Genomic DNA, 13,258 nt, shown 5'->3' on the forward strand with positions numbered 1-13,258 from the left:
ACAGGCCATTACTTTTCAGTTAACAAGAAAAGACACCTAGGAGCCGCCAGATCGGCTCAGCCCCAGGTCCATGTAGCTCGCTAGCCAGTCTCCAACAGCAGCCAGAGCTAGTTGCTGTGAAGGAAAATCATGAGGTTTTAGAGCCCTTCTGAAAACCTTTACCAAAAGGTACGGACTAGAAGGACTCCAGAGAACCCTGCCAAAGTCATCTAATACTTAATGCTTCCATGACAGCCTAGGACAATAAATATCACAGTTTAATTATACAGCACTTGGAAGTGTATTTCCTCTTATCCATCTTGAATTTGCCACCTTTCATTTTAATTGTCCCCATGCTCTTGTGTTACAAGATGGGGAGTAGAAATTGGCAGGCTCTTTCCAATACCCTCCCTTATTGTACATGCTTGGAGCTCTTGCTCACCACCTCCTGATCCAGGTAGGCACAGAGGCTATGCCATTCCCACCTTGCTGCAGGGCCAGATACCTGACATGGTTAAGGAAGAGCACCAGCCTCCCTGTCAGGACAGTCACTACCTCAACAAGGTCATCAGTCATAACTAACACACCCAGCCATCTCCCCCTAGGAAGGATTAGAGGCAGACATCCCTCATTGCAAGGGCTGCCCCAAGTTTTAGTCCTGTAGTTAGCTGCAGTCCACCCAAAATGGGCCTCCTCTTACACCCAGTATTGGAAGTTATTCACAGCAGGAATAAAAACCCATAACCCTAGGGCTGTAGAAAAACACCCTGACACCAACCCTACCACACTAAGCCCCCTACCTGACTAATATTCCTGCACTCCTCTACGGGGCACAGCAGAGCCTACATAGAAACCTTGGCCACCTAAGCAAAAACAAAATAAAACTAAACCTTACTTACCCCCCACCCTATTTTCCCTTTACACCTGCCTGACAGACACCTGCAGCTGCCACCCCTGGCCCTATATACGAGGAGCCTTGACGCCCTCATTCAGCAACCTGACTCCTCACACCTGACCCTTGCCACACCTAATTCAATCTGCCCCTTATTAGCCCCCCCCAACCAACCCCAGCTGCTTTCTAATAAGGTTTAGGGAGGTGATTTCTCTGTAAGTCGGTATCTTGCTTTGGGGGGGGGGCTAGAGCAAAGGTGCTGTGCTCTACGGTACAAAGGAGCTTGGATGCTCAGGGGGGAACAAGAGCGGGGGATGTTTTGCTCTGGCGCACGAGGGGGCTTGGGCCCTTGGGGGGCAGGAGCAGGAGGCACATTGCTCTGGCACACGAGGGGACTCTGGCCATGGGGGGCAGGAGCAGGGGGCCTGGGCCAGAGCAGGGGGGTATCACTCTGGGGCACGAGGGGGCTCGGGTCATGGGGGGGCAGGAGGAGGGGGCCTGGGCCAGAGCGGGGGGGGTATCGCTCTGGGGCACGAGGGGGCTTGGGTCTTGGGGGGCAGGAGCAGGGGGCTTGGGCCGGGGGGGTATCACTCTGGGGCATGAGGGGGCTCGGGCCATGGGGGGCAGGAGCAGGGGGCCTGGGCTAGAGCCGGGGGGGGTATCGCTCTGGGGCACGAGGGGGCTCGGGCCATAGGGGGCAGGAGCGGGGGGCCTGGGCCAGAGCTGGGGGGGTATCGCTCTGGGGCACGAGGGGTCTTGGGGGGCAGGAGCAGGGGGCTTGGGCCGGGGGGGTATCACTCTGGGGCACGAGGGGGCTCGGGCCATGGGGGGCAGGAGCAGGGGGCCTGGGCCAGAGCAGGGGGGGGTATCGCTCTGGGGCACGAGGGGGCTTGGGTCTTGGGGGGCAGGAGCAGGGGGCTTGGGCCGGGGGGGGTATCACTCTGGGGCACGAGGGGGCTCGGGCCTAGTGGGGAGGCTGAAGCCTGAACATGACAGCTGCGTTGCGACCGCCGCTCCCGCGTTGCTCAGGCAACGAAGGCAGCTCGGAATCACATGACCGTGCCCAAGATGGCGGCGCCCAGGGAGGCGTCACGTGACTCCCGGCGAAGATGGCGGCGCCCAGCAGCCGCGGCCCGGCGCTGTCCCTGCGCGTGGTGGCCGAGTGCGGGCTGAGCAAGGCCCGGGCCTGCGAGCTGCGGCTGCCGCACGGCCCCGTGCTCAGCCCGGTCTTCATGCCCGTGGGCACGCAGGGCACCATGAAGGGGATCACGGCCCGGCAGCTGGAGGGGCTGGGCTGCCGCATCTGCCTAGGCAACACCTACCACCTGGGCATGAGGCCGGTGCGCGACCGCCCCCCCCACCCCCCCCCCGGGCATGAGGCCGGTGCGCGACCGCCCCCCCCACCCCACCCCCCGGGCATGAGGCCGGTGCGCGACCGCCCCCCCCCCGGGCATGAGGCCGGTGCGCGACCGCCCCCCCCCCGGGCATGAGGCCGGTGCGCGACCGCCCCCCCCCACCCCCCCCCGGGCATGAGGCCGGTGCGCGACCGCCCCCCCCCACCCCCCCCGGGCATGAGGCCGGTGCGCGACCGCCCCCCCCACCCCCCCCCCCCCGGGCATGAGGCCGGTGCGCGACCGCCCCCCCCCCGGGCATGAGGCCGGTGCGCGACCGCCCCCCCCACCCCCCCCCCGGGCATGAGGCCGGTGCGCGACCGCCCCCCCCCCGGGCATGAGGCCGGTGCGCGACCGCCCCCCCCCAACCCCCCCCCCCGGGCATGAGGCCGGTGCGCGACCGCCCCCCCACCCAGGGGTCTAATTCCCCCACACACACTTTACCACCTGGCTATGAGTGAGGCTTGTGGTTGTCTGACCCTCCCTGCTCACCTGCCACGTGGCCATGAGGCCAGTGAGTGTCCCTGTCCCTGCAATCTCGGCGTAGTCTGTCGGGTGGGTGTAAAATCCTGTTCTTTGTTGTTGTTGGTTTTTTTTTTGAGGGGGGGGGGTTTAGCTGGTGCTTCTGGAGTTCTGATTTCTGGAGAATCCTTGGGCCTGTGTTCAAATTTCTAACCCTCCTTTTTCCCACCCTTCTAAACCCACCTCAGGGGCCTGAGCTCATCAAACAAGCCAACGGCCTTCACGGGTTCATGAACTGGCAACAGAACCTGCTCACGGTGAGTGGGGCTCACCAGGGCTGGGCGAGGAGGCGGGTTTCAGAGGCCTGATCCCTGTGGGTTGGTGGTGAGAGGGGGAGCAGGTTAGAAGCCAGGCACTCTGGCAGCTTCTCATGGAGCTTGGCTCTGGGGGGGTGAATCGGGGGCCCCTCTGGGCAGGGTGGGTGGTCAGGATTGGGGCCCCTGTGGGCAGTGTGCCATGGCATTTCAGAGCTGGGCTGCAGCATGGAGCCCCGGTGTGTTTCCCCTGTGTTAACCCTTACGTGGCGGCTGGATTTTCTTATCTGGGACTTTTCTTGACTGTTGCTCTGTTCAGGGTTTGCACAGCACCTTGTACAGCCATGGGGTCCTAGGTGCTACCGTAATACATGGTTTCAGAGTAACAGCCGTGTTAGTCTGTGTTCGCAAAAAGAAAAGGAGTACTTGTGTAATAGACGTAATACATAATGTGCAGCCCCTAGCACAATGGGCCACCTAGGTGCTACCGTAATACACCTAATAGATAATACAGAGAGTACCTTTAGTGCTAGTGGAATGTCCCACGTTGAATCGGCTTCTGTATTATGTATCTACAGGTTCAGCCTGGGCACCAGCAGGGCAAGCTCCTGCCTGTGGCTAACATGTCTCTGTGCTGCCCCAGCGGGGCCCCGTGCCCCCAGCAGCGAGCGGGGAAGCCTCTGAGGCTGCTGTTTAACACCATTTGCCTCACTGAGCACCTGGGAGAGGATGACTAGCAAGGGGCCTCGTGGTGAAGGCGGTGGTCTGGCACTTGGGGGATCTGGGTTTGATTCCTGGCTCTGCCGCTGACTCCCTGCGGGACCTTGGACAAGTCAGTGACTACCTGTGCCTCAGTTTCCCCATCTGTAAAGAGGGCATTGCAAGGAAGCTCATTAATGACTGAAGTGCTCAGATGCTCCAGTGATGGGGGCCTATGGAACAACTGAGGTAGATGGGCCACTGTCAGCCTGGAGTGGGCTCAAAGCAGAGGCCTGGAGTCTCCGTCCCCCTCCCTCAAGCTATCCAGCCTCCCTTCTCCCTATGTTGCACCTGTGACCCCTAGACAGTATCTCTGGCCTAAATTTCAGCACGCCCTGGCCTGGTATTCTCTAGCTCTCCATGGGCTTGTTCGCAGGACAGCGGCGGGTTCCAGATGGTCTCCCTGGTGGAGCTGTCCGAGGTGACGGAGGAGGGCGTCCGCTTCCAGTCTCCGTACAATGGGGAAGAGATCCTGCTGACGCCGGAGAAATCCATCGAAATCCAGAACACGCTGGGTAACTTGTGCTGTTTGGGAGCCACTGGCTGGGTCCCTGGTGCTTACCAGTGGCTGTACGCAATGGGGCCATCCTTTAAAAAGGCATCCCCAAGGTGCAGACCAACCTAGAAAAGGGATTTTGAGTCTGAGCTGGTAACTCAGGAGGGAGCACTCGCCCTTGCAGCCCATGTGCTGTGGGGTTCAGTGGGGGGCACTGTCCCTTTGGAGGCAGTGCTGGCCCCAGTGCCCTGCCGGGGCAGGGTGGGGCGCTCATCTGGGAGTGTTTATCCCAGTGTCCTGGGGCAGTACCGGAGGGTTGCTGTGCTCTGGGGGAAGAAGTGGGGAAGTGAGATCTGCTCCTGTGGTTATTGGAGCTCCACATGGAGTTCAGGCCCTGTGGTGAGCTCTGGCCAGACCTCCCCACTTCTGTTACATTCTGCCACCCTAACCCCCTGTTGCCTGTGGAAATCCAGCTCCTGGTGGGGCTGAGCCCTGGTGTGCTGCTTCCGTGGGTTGCATGTGGCTTTGAGTACTGCCGCGCCAGCGCCGCGAGAGACCAGGGAACGGGTCGCTCTGGTTCCTTCGAATCCTGCCGGCGGCGGGAACAACGGAAAGTCCTGGCCTCTGCTGGCTGCTCAGTGGAATGAGTCTGGTGGATCTCAGACCACGTCAAGTGCCAGATGCTGCCAGAGGGGTGGGTAAATAACACCCCCACCCCCACTTCTTAACGTCTTCAAAGCACAGAAGACATTAAGTGCTGTGGGTGTTTTCCTTTGGTTAAAGTAGAGTGGGGTCTAGTGGTTAGAGTTGGGGGCTGGGAGCCAGGACTCCTGGTTCTCTCCCTGATCTGGAAGGGGAGTGGGCTGCAGCGGAGGGCAGGGGGTTGGGAGCCAGGAGTCTTGGGTCCTGTTCTGGGCCCTGGGAGGGGATGTGAAGCTCAGGGCAGAGAATCAGAGCCATCCCCTTAGAGACTGGCCCTCCCCAGGCAAGTGGGAGCTGCCGCAGGCTCCTAGCTCAGGCTGCCTCTCCCTGTTCCCTTCCTAGGCTCAGACATCATGATGCAGCTGGATGACGTGGTGAGCAGCACCGTCACGGGGCCCCGGGTGGAGGAAGCCATGTACAGGTTTGTCCAATCTCTGTAGCCCCCCCCCCCCCCCCCCCACTTCTGTGGCTGGCGGATAACGCCCATCTGAGCCTTCCCCAAGCAAGCGCCCCACTCGGGCTCCTCCGCCCCCTGCTTTATCCCTCGCCCTAGGAGGTGGGGTGCCAGGCTCCTCGCCCCATTCGCTCCACGGGGTGGGTTTAACCCTGGGCAGGCCGGAGCCTCATCACCAGCGGGTCCCAGCTGCGGGCGGGTGGAGGGCGTTCCCGTCTCGCCTAGTTCACCCCCCCGTGTGGCCGAGCTGTGTGTCCATCGATCTCCAAGTGCTTCCCAAAGCAGGTCCCTATCATTGCTATCCCCGTTTTACAGATGGTGAAACTGAGGCACGGGGCAGTGAAGTGGCTTGCGCAGGGTGACCCAGCGGGTTGGGGGGCAGGGCCAGGAACAGAACCCAGCCTTTCCGAGTCCCAGTCCAGGGCTCTATCCATGAGGCCCCGCTGTCTCCAACTCTCCCGTGGGGTGGCAGGGACTGAGCGGGCCGGGTGCGTTGCAGGTCGATTCGCTGGCTGGACCGCTGCATTGCCGCCAATGGCAAACCCGACGAGCAGAACCTCTTCGCCATCATCCAGGGTGGGCTGGACCCTGCCCTCCGCACCAAGTGTCTGGAAGGTAACGGAGACCTGGCTCTGCTCCCTCCAGTAACAGCTGGTCTCTGTGCTCCGAGCCCGGGGGTGGATGGGCTGGACTTGGGGGCTGAGATGACCGTGGGCAAGTCCCTGCTTCCCTCTGGGCCCCAGTTCCCATCTGGACAATGGTAATTCTTCCCGTGTCCAGATAGACCATGAGCTCCTTGGCACGGCCCGATCTCGGGCGGCCGTACCTGTGTTGCTGGGCGGTTTCCCCTCTCCAGAGCTGCCAGGAAGCCGGGCAGGGCCTGGTCTGGGCTCGCCAGCCCTACTGTGGTCGTGGGAGCTGTGTGGGGCCGTGATGCCTGCGGCGGGAAGCTCCCGGCTGGCTTTGGGGTAGGATCTAGAGCTGCTGGAGGGGACTAATCCTGTGGGATGGGGGCATGCCCTGGGGGTGAGGCGAAGGAAGGGGGTGTAGAAGCTGCCTCTTCCCCCTTAGCCTGTGGAAACCCTCACGAGGGCATGGGTAGGAGTGATCCTGCCCTACCCCTTCCCCCTTAGGGACGGGACCTTCCTAGCTCTGTTTCCATCCTCAGAGATGACGCAGCGGGACGTGCCCGGCTTCGCCATCGGGGGGCTGAGCGGTGGTGAGGCAAAGGATCACTTCTGGAGGATGGTGACCCTCAGCACCGACCATCTCCCCAGGGGGAAGCCCCGCTACCTCATGGGGGTTGGGTAGGTGTCGACGCCAAGCAGCATCCACTCGTTGGCTCCCCCCTTCTTCTGGGGCTTTCGGCTGGGCTTGGCATCTCGGGGGACTGGTTCCCTCCGCTTGGGCTCAGGGATCGTCCCGTCTACGCAGCACCCGCTGCTGCTGGGGTGCTTCATGCTGCAGAATCTAGGGGGTTCAGGTGCCTGGGGCAGCAGTGCCTCATGCGGGGAACCAAGGGGGTTCAGGCGCTAGAGGCCTAGTGTGCAAGTTGAAGCCGAAACATGGCTGCCTAGTTACCCCACTTCCTCTTGGGTCATGGGAGGGGAGCATGTGACCCTTCACCAACAGGGTGATGCCCGGGGGCTGGCAGGTATGGCCCACACGCTGGCAGGGCAGGGCCCCAATTCTAACACCCCTTCCCCACCCATGTGCCTCACCCTGCCCTCCAGAGGGCCTTGGGCCGTCTCGCTCCCTCTACTGAGGTTCCCCAGGTTTGTGCTGGATGTCTGGGGCCCTAGGCTGAGACTCGATGTGCTCACGGGCCAGTTTGCAGAGCTGTCGTCTCCCCCCCCAGCTACGCCACGGACCTGGTGGTCTGCGTCGCCCTGGGCTGCGACATGTTTGACTGCGTCTTCCCCACCCGGACAGCGGTGAGTGGCTGCACCCAAGGAACGGGGTGGGGGTGGGGGGGGGGGGGTCAGTCTGTCTGTCTACACCCTGGGCTGCTCTTCTGTTTGCTGGGATGCCCCATAGTGATGGGCAGGTAACTGGGATCACACACCCCACCCCACCCCATAACCCCTTGTTGGCCACTGTCCCAGTGACCAGCCGGATTCTTTCCCTCCCAGCGCTTCGGCTCGGCCCTGGTGCCCTGGGGCTCCCTGCCAGTGAAGAACAAGCAGTTCGCCAAGGACTTCCGGCCCATCGACGAGAACTGCGACTGCCCCACCTGCCGCAGGTGCGTGCCCTGAGTCGGGGGAGGGGGGCAGGCAAGGGTCGTTCCCCTCCCCGTGGCGGCCACCTCGCCCCGCTGATGGGCTGGGAGCCAGCTGGTGTGCCGGGCACCTCGAAGTGGGTTGGTGCTTGGGGGTGAGGGGCGTTGGGTCCCCACCTTCGGCACGGATCTCCTGCCCTGGTGAGGGGGGTGGAGGACAGAGCTGCTCCCACCCCAGGGTATTGACCCCCGATCCCAGCCTTTCTCTCAGCCGTGGCTCGTCGCCAGGGGCTCCCGTGCGTCTCTCGAGCTCTGTCCCTTCCGAGGCTGCCCCAGGAGGGTCGGTTCCTGGGGCCTTCGCCTCCTTCACCGTGACGTTTCTCCGTCCCAGGTACAGCCGGGCCTTCCTGCACGCCCTGGTCCGCAGCGAGACGGTTGCCATGCACCTCCTCACAGTACACAACATCGCCTACCAGGTGGGTCCCCAGGGCGCCACCCGCCGGAGTGCTGCCCTCTAGGCCGGGCGTTAACAGCCCTGGAGGCTGGGGGGGCGCAGCAGGGCTGTTAAATTTGCTGCTGCTTCCTCCCGGGAGCCAGGCGGGTTCTGGGTGTGTGGCGAGCCCCTGGGTCTGTCCCCGGTCGGTGGGGAGGGGACGTGGGAAGTATCTGAGCTGTTCAGGGTGTAATCTGTGCCCCTCCCCTACAGTTGAATCTGATGCGGTCGATCCGGGAGAGCATCGTGGAGCAGAGGTTCCCGCAGTTCGTTCGGGACTTCATGAGAACCATGTACGGCAGCCGGGAGCGGTACCCGCCATGGGCTGTGGAGGCCCTGGCCTCGGTCAATATCACCCTGGAGTGACGGGGGGGGGGGGGGGGGGGGGAAGGTTGTTTTTCACTCCCTGTCCCCTCCAAAGAAGATGAGCTTGGAGGAGCACAGAGAATCTCTTCTTGACCTGGATTATCCCAGCTCTTCCCGCCCCCAGCAGATACCCTGGGAGTCGGAGGGGTCAGACCTGTAGCCCAGCCGGCCCCATCTTCTGATGCCCGTGCCCAGCGGTGACTGCTCTTCGTGGCATCTCCACCATGGGACGAGGGGGGGTCGGTGAGTCTGCAGCACAGAGCTCCTCTGTGCAAAGGGTTCTGGGTAACACGGGAGCCCTCGATCAGGCTCGTGGCAGGAGCAATGCCAGTGCCTGGGTTGTGGGGTCGAAAGAGTTAAAACCCAGCAGCTTCCAAGCTCATTAAGAAGGGGGCCTGGGAATGATTTTAAGCTTTCTTTTTGTTTTACTGTCCCGTCCCCCCTTTGTACACGGTTTGTAATTAACGGTTGGGTTTTTAACGAGGCGGAGCCAGGTGCTCCACTCCCCACTGGGCCGGGCACTGCACATCAGCCCCCAATAAAGGCTGTGAAGCTGCCAGTGGAGATGGATCAGACTGTCATGGGAGTTGACTTGTGGGGGTGTGGCTGGCTTGGGGCAAAGACTGGGCCCCTCCACACCGGTCTGGTCTGGCAGGTGCACGACATCCCCCTCCCTCTGCCTGGATCCGCTGCAGGATGCCAGAGACACCTACATGGCAGGGCACATGCCTGCTTGTGACATGGAAAGGTGGGCAAATCCCCTTACAGCCTGGACAGTGGGAGGGAGCACCTGAGCTGTTCTGCATCCCTTGTGCTGGGTCTGAACCTGCTCAAGAGCATCCGCCTCTAGGCTGTGGTGCAGGGTGGTCTCTACAGGGGTCCTTTGCCCCTGCGCTCAGATGCAGCCACTTCTGGGGTGGGACATGGCAGCTGTTCAACAGCGGCACAGCACCAGCGCTTGCACCCCCCATTCTGGGCATGGAGCGAACAGGAGCGCTGGGAGGCAGGGCTGGGCCTGTGCTGTCAGGGGAAAGCTTTGGTGCTCACCTCTGACCTGTTTGGTGCCTGAGGGCTGCTGATGTGGCCGAGGCCTGGAGCTGAGCTGGGCTTGTGGGTGGGCCCCCCCCCCCGCCACTAACTAGCTCAGGGAAGATCTAGCTACTCTCCAGCAGCAGCCTGTTACAGACCCTATGGGGTGCCCCAGTCCCTATGCACTGGGCTGGGGAAGCAGGGCCCAGGATACCAGCTGGGGCCTCATGGACCTGGCTTCACGTCCCTGCTGTGCTGCAGCCTCTCTGTGTGATCTTGTGCCAGTGGTGTAGTGTCTCCGTGCCTCGGTTTCCCCATGTGTCCAGTGGCACTAATAGCCCTGCCTCCCCAGCAGGCTGGGAGGGCAAATGGGGCAGCGCCCAGGTGCCTAGAACGGGAGCGGCGGCAGCCCGTGGCGCTGTGCGTTTCCCATTCCCCTTCCAAGCCCCCATTCCTGCCTCTCCCGCTCCCCAAGCCCAGCCCCGAGGGGGGTCCCCCCAGCAGGTTGTGATCTGTTCCATGGGGAAAGCATCCACAGGGGGGCCAGCCGCTGGGAATGGGAGGTTCCCCCGTCGGCCAGTAGGGGGCAGCAGGTGCCTGGCGAAAGCGGGGCCCTGGTGGCGCTGCAGCGAGCTCGGGAGGTTCTGCTGCGGGCGTGCGGGGGTGTATACGGTAAGTGCTCTTTGCATCCTGATGAGGACCCTGCGCTGGCTTCTGCTGTCCTGGAGCAGGGACTGCTGCGGGGAGGGGTGATCTGGTACCAGAAGAACCCAGGAGTCCTGGCTCCGAGGCCCCCTTTCTCTAAGCCACCCAACGCAACTCCCCCCCTGGTCGGTTCCTATTCCCTCCCCCCTGGCTTGTGCCCGGTAAAGCAGCAGGCTGGGAAGATCCGGTGCATTTGTTAGCCCTGCCTGCTCCATCCATCCTGCTTTTGACCCGGGTTCCTCTTGTCCCTGCCAGCCCAGGAAGGAGCCCAAGGGGTGAGGGTGTTGGGAAGGGGTAGCACTGCCCGGGCACCTGGTGAGCTGCAGGTAGGAGAGGGTCGTGCTGCGGCTCCTCTGTTCTGGGCAGATTCAGCTTTGCAAACCCTCCAGGGAAAGAGACCGGCCTTGCCGGGGTCCCCCTGCCTGGGCCATCAAAATCACAGGGCGGGCACTCCCCTGGCACATATCCCCGGCCTGGGGCAGTGCTTCCAGCTGTGGTGTACCCAGGTATGTTGGGCAGTTGGCAGCCAAAGGGTTAAGCCATACATGGGTTGGGCCCAGCTCCCACCCCACCTCCCAGGTATCTCCTATGCCAGGCCGCACCTGGCGTGATGCAGGGACACAGTGTAAGCAGCTTGCCGTGGGGGGCAGGGTGGGGGTGAGGTGCCCTGGCCTAGGAGAAGGGGCAGCAAACAGGGCCTGGGGATGGGGGGGGAGCTGGGTGAGAGAGGGGAGAGGAAGGGCGCCATGGCGCTGGGGAGGAGACGCGCTAGTGCCAAGCGCACACGCAGGGGCACACACAGAGGTCCAGGAGCTGGAGTCTCTTCCTGAGTGCGCACGATAGACTGTCTGTGAATGCAGCCGCCAGGGGTTCACTGCCACCACTGGGAGGGGAGTGGGGTCTAGTGGTTAGAGCAGGGCGGGTGGGAGGCAGGACTCCTGGGTTCTATCCTGGCTCTGGGAGGGGAGTGGGGGCTGGTGGGCCAGAACAGGGCGGGCTGGGGCTCAGGGTGCCTGGGTTCTCTCTCCCTCTCTCTGGATGGGGAGTGGGGGCTAGTGGTTAGAGCAGGGTGGGTGAGGCAGGACTCCTGGGTTCTCTCCCCAGCTCGAGGAGGGGAGTGGTGTCTATGGGTTTGGGGGCGGGGGCGGGTTCTATCCCGGCTCTGGGAGGGGAGTGGGGGCTAGTGGTTAGAGCAGGGTGGGTGAGGCAGGACTCCTGGGTTGTCTCCCCAGCTCGGGGAGGGGAGTGGTGTCTATGGGTTTGGGGGCGGGGGCGGGTTCTATCCCAGCTCTGGGAGGGGAGTGGGGGCTAGTGGTTAGAGCAGGGTGGGTGGGAGCCAGGACTCCTGGGTTCTCTCCCCAGCTCGGGGAGGGGAGTGGTGTCTATGGGTTTGGGGGCGGGGGCGGGTTCTATCCCGGCTCTGGGAGGGGAGTGGGGGCTAGCGGTTAGAAGAGGGGCAGGGAGGAGCATCTTGTCCCCCGTTCCCGGAGCCCGAGGGGTTAAGAGGGAGGGAGGGAGGGAGGGGCAGCAGCCCCCCGGCGTGGGGCGGGTCGGCGCGGCCCCTCCTGCTGGAAACGCCCCCCGCCAGCCCTGCCGGAGCCCGAGCCGCGCTCAGCCGCCGGAGCCGCGGGGGGCCGGGCCGTGGGCTAGCGGCAGCGCCCCGGTGGGCAGCCAGGGCGGGGGCAGCTCCAGGCTGCTGCAGGAGCCGGGCACCTGGCGCCCCCCCGGCCGGCGAGGCGAGGCTGATGGCGCCCGCTGCTGGCTCCCCTCCCCAGCCCGGGCGGCGGGCAGCGGCGGCGAGCGGCTCCGGGATGCCCGCGCCGCCCCGCCGTGCCCCTGGGCCCCGGGCGTAGCCGGCCGCCCTGGCTAGCGGCGCCCGGTGCCCGGCAGCCGCCGGGGCGCAGCCGAGCGCCGGCGGGACGGCGGCGTCGAGAGCCGACATGGCGGAGCTGGAGAAGGAGGTGCTGCCCCTGCCCCCGCGCTACCGCTTCCGCGACCTGCTGCTGGGGGACTGGCAGGCCGACGAGAGGTGAGGGGCGCCCGGCACCCTGGCGCTGGCACCCTGGGGAGTCTGGGTGAGGGGCGCGTGGGGTGGGCTGGATGGGGCGCTGGCAGGGTGGGGGGTCTGGGCGAGGGGCGGGTGGGTGGGCTGGATGGGGCGCTGGCAGGGTGGGGGGTCTGGGCGAGGGGCGCGTGGGGTGGGCTGGATGGGGGGCCCCAGAGAGGCTGGTCCCTGCTCCAGCTTTGCCAGCCCACCTCTGGTGCGAGCTGTGCCCGGGCAGTCCTGGGGGCGTCGGGCTCTCTGGGGCGGGGCCCCCGTGCCCTCGTTCCCGTGCTGCCCGCCGCAGCCTCCCCGGGCTCTCGGCCTGGGCCCTGAGTCTGCTGCCCGTCTGCCCGAAGCACTTTGCGCTGGGAGCTGGGTGCGTGATGTCTGCTGGGTGGCCCCTCGTCTTCCCCTGCCCCCATTCCCTCTCTGAGGACAGGGTGGGGGGCTCAATCCCCCTCCCCCGATCGGTGCCACCACCCCGAGAGCCTCCCCCATGCTCCCTGCCCCTGCTGATGCCAGTGTCGCCTGCCGCTTCTGGGCCCTCAGCCAGAGGGACGGGGACAAATGGGGAGGTGCTGCCTCAGGGCGGAAGGGAGCGGCAGCGTGGTCTGGTGATCTGGGGGGTGGGGTACCAGGACTCCTGGGTTCTGTTCCCAGCTCTGGGAGGGGAGTGGGGTCTAGTGGTTAGAGCAGGAGGCACTGGGAGCCAGGACTCCTGGGTTCTCCCCCCAGCTCTTGGGGAAGGTGTAGGCTCCGGATCAGAACGGATGGCATGGTCCCTGGGGACACTGGGAAGCCCATGTGGGGTGGTTCTGGGCAGCGGCAGGGGCCACCGGCTGGCTTTCGGTGGCTCTCCGTAGCACCTGTGGTGTCACCTGGCGCCCCAGAGTCCTTGGTGGCTCTGACAGCTGCTGCATGGGATCTCCCGGTGGGCTGCCTGGCTTCCCCTGG

At 64.2% G+C, this 13,258-nt stretch overlaps 2 protein-coding genes across 7 annotated transcripts in view; both read left to right on the forward strand.

Annotated features, from left to right (window-relative positions):
• The first annotated feature begins 1,906 nt into the window (after positions 1-1,906).
• QTRT1 (queuine tRNA-ribosyltransferase catalytic subunit 1) lies at positions 1,907-8,526 on the forward strand. The gene is given in 11 exon segments (XM_074935262.1): positions 1,907-1,973; positions 1,976-2,211; positions 2,973-3,041; positions 4,174-4,312; positions 5,338-5,416; positions 5,949-6,064; positions 6,618-6,756; positions 7,308-7,383; positions 7,582-7,691; positions 8,059-8,143; positions 8,374-8,526. Coding segments are annotated over 11 exon segments (1,251 nt in total). The 5' UTR covers positions 1,907-1,924.
• A 3,671-nt stretch (positions 8,527-12,197) lies between these two features.
• LOC141975386 (potassium channel subfamily T member 2-like) overlaps positions 12,198-13,258 on the forward strand; it is a 42,823-nt gene continuing 41,762 nt past the window's right edge. For all 6 annotated transcript variants that reach the window (XM_074935708.1, XM_074935706.1, XM_074935709.1 and 3 more), the window contains exon 1: positions 12,198-12,289. In XM_074935708.1, coding sequence (XP_074791809.1) covers positions 12,201-12,289 — 89 coding nt within the window. In that variant the 5' untranslated portion in view covers positions 12,198-12,200. The remainder of the gene's footprint in view (positions 12,290-13,258) is intronic.

This window comes from Natator depressus, chromosome 20 (genome assembly GCF_965152275.1).
Source record: "Natator depressus isolate rNatDep1 chromosome 20, rNatDep2.hap1, whole genome shotgun sequence".
Classification (NCBI taxonomy): domain Eukaryota; kingdom Metazoa; phylum Chordata; order Testudines; family Cheloniidae; genus Natator; species Natator depressus.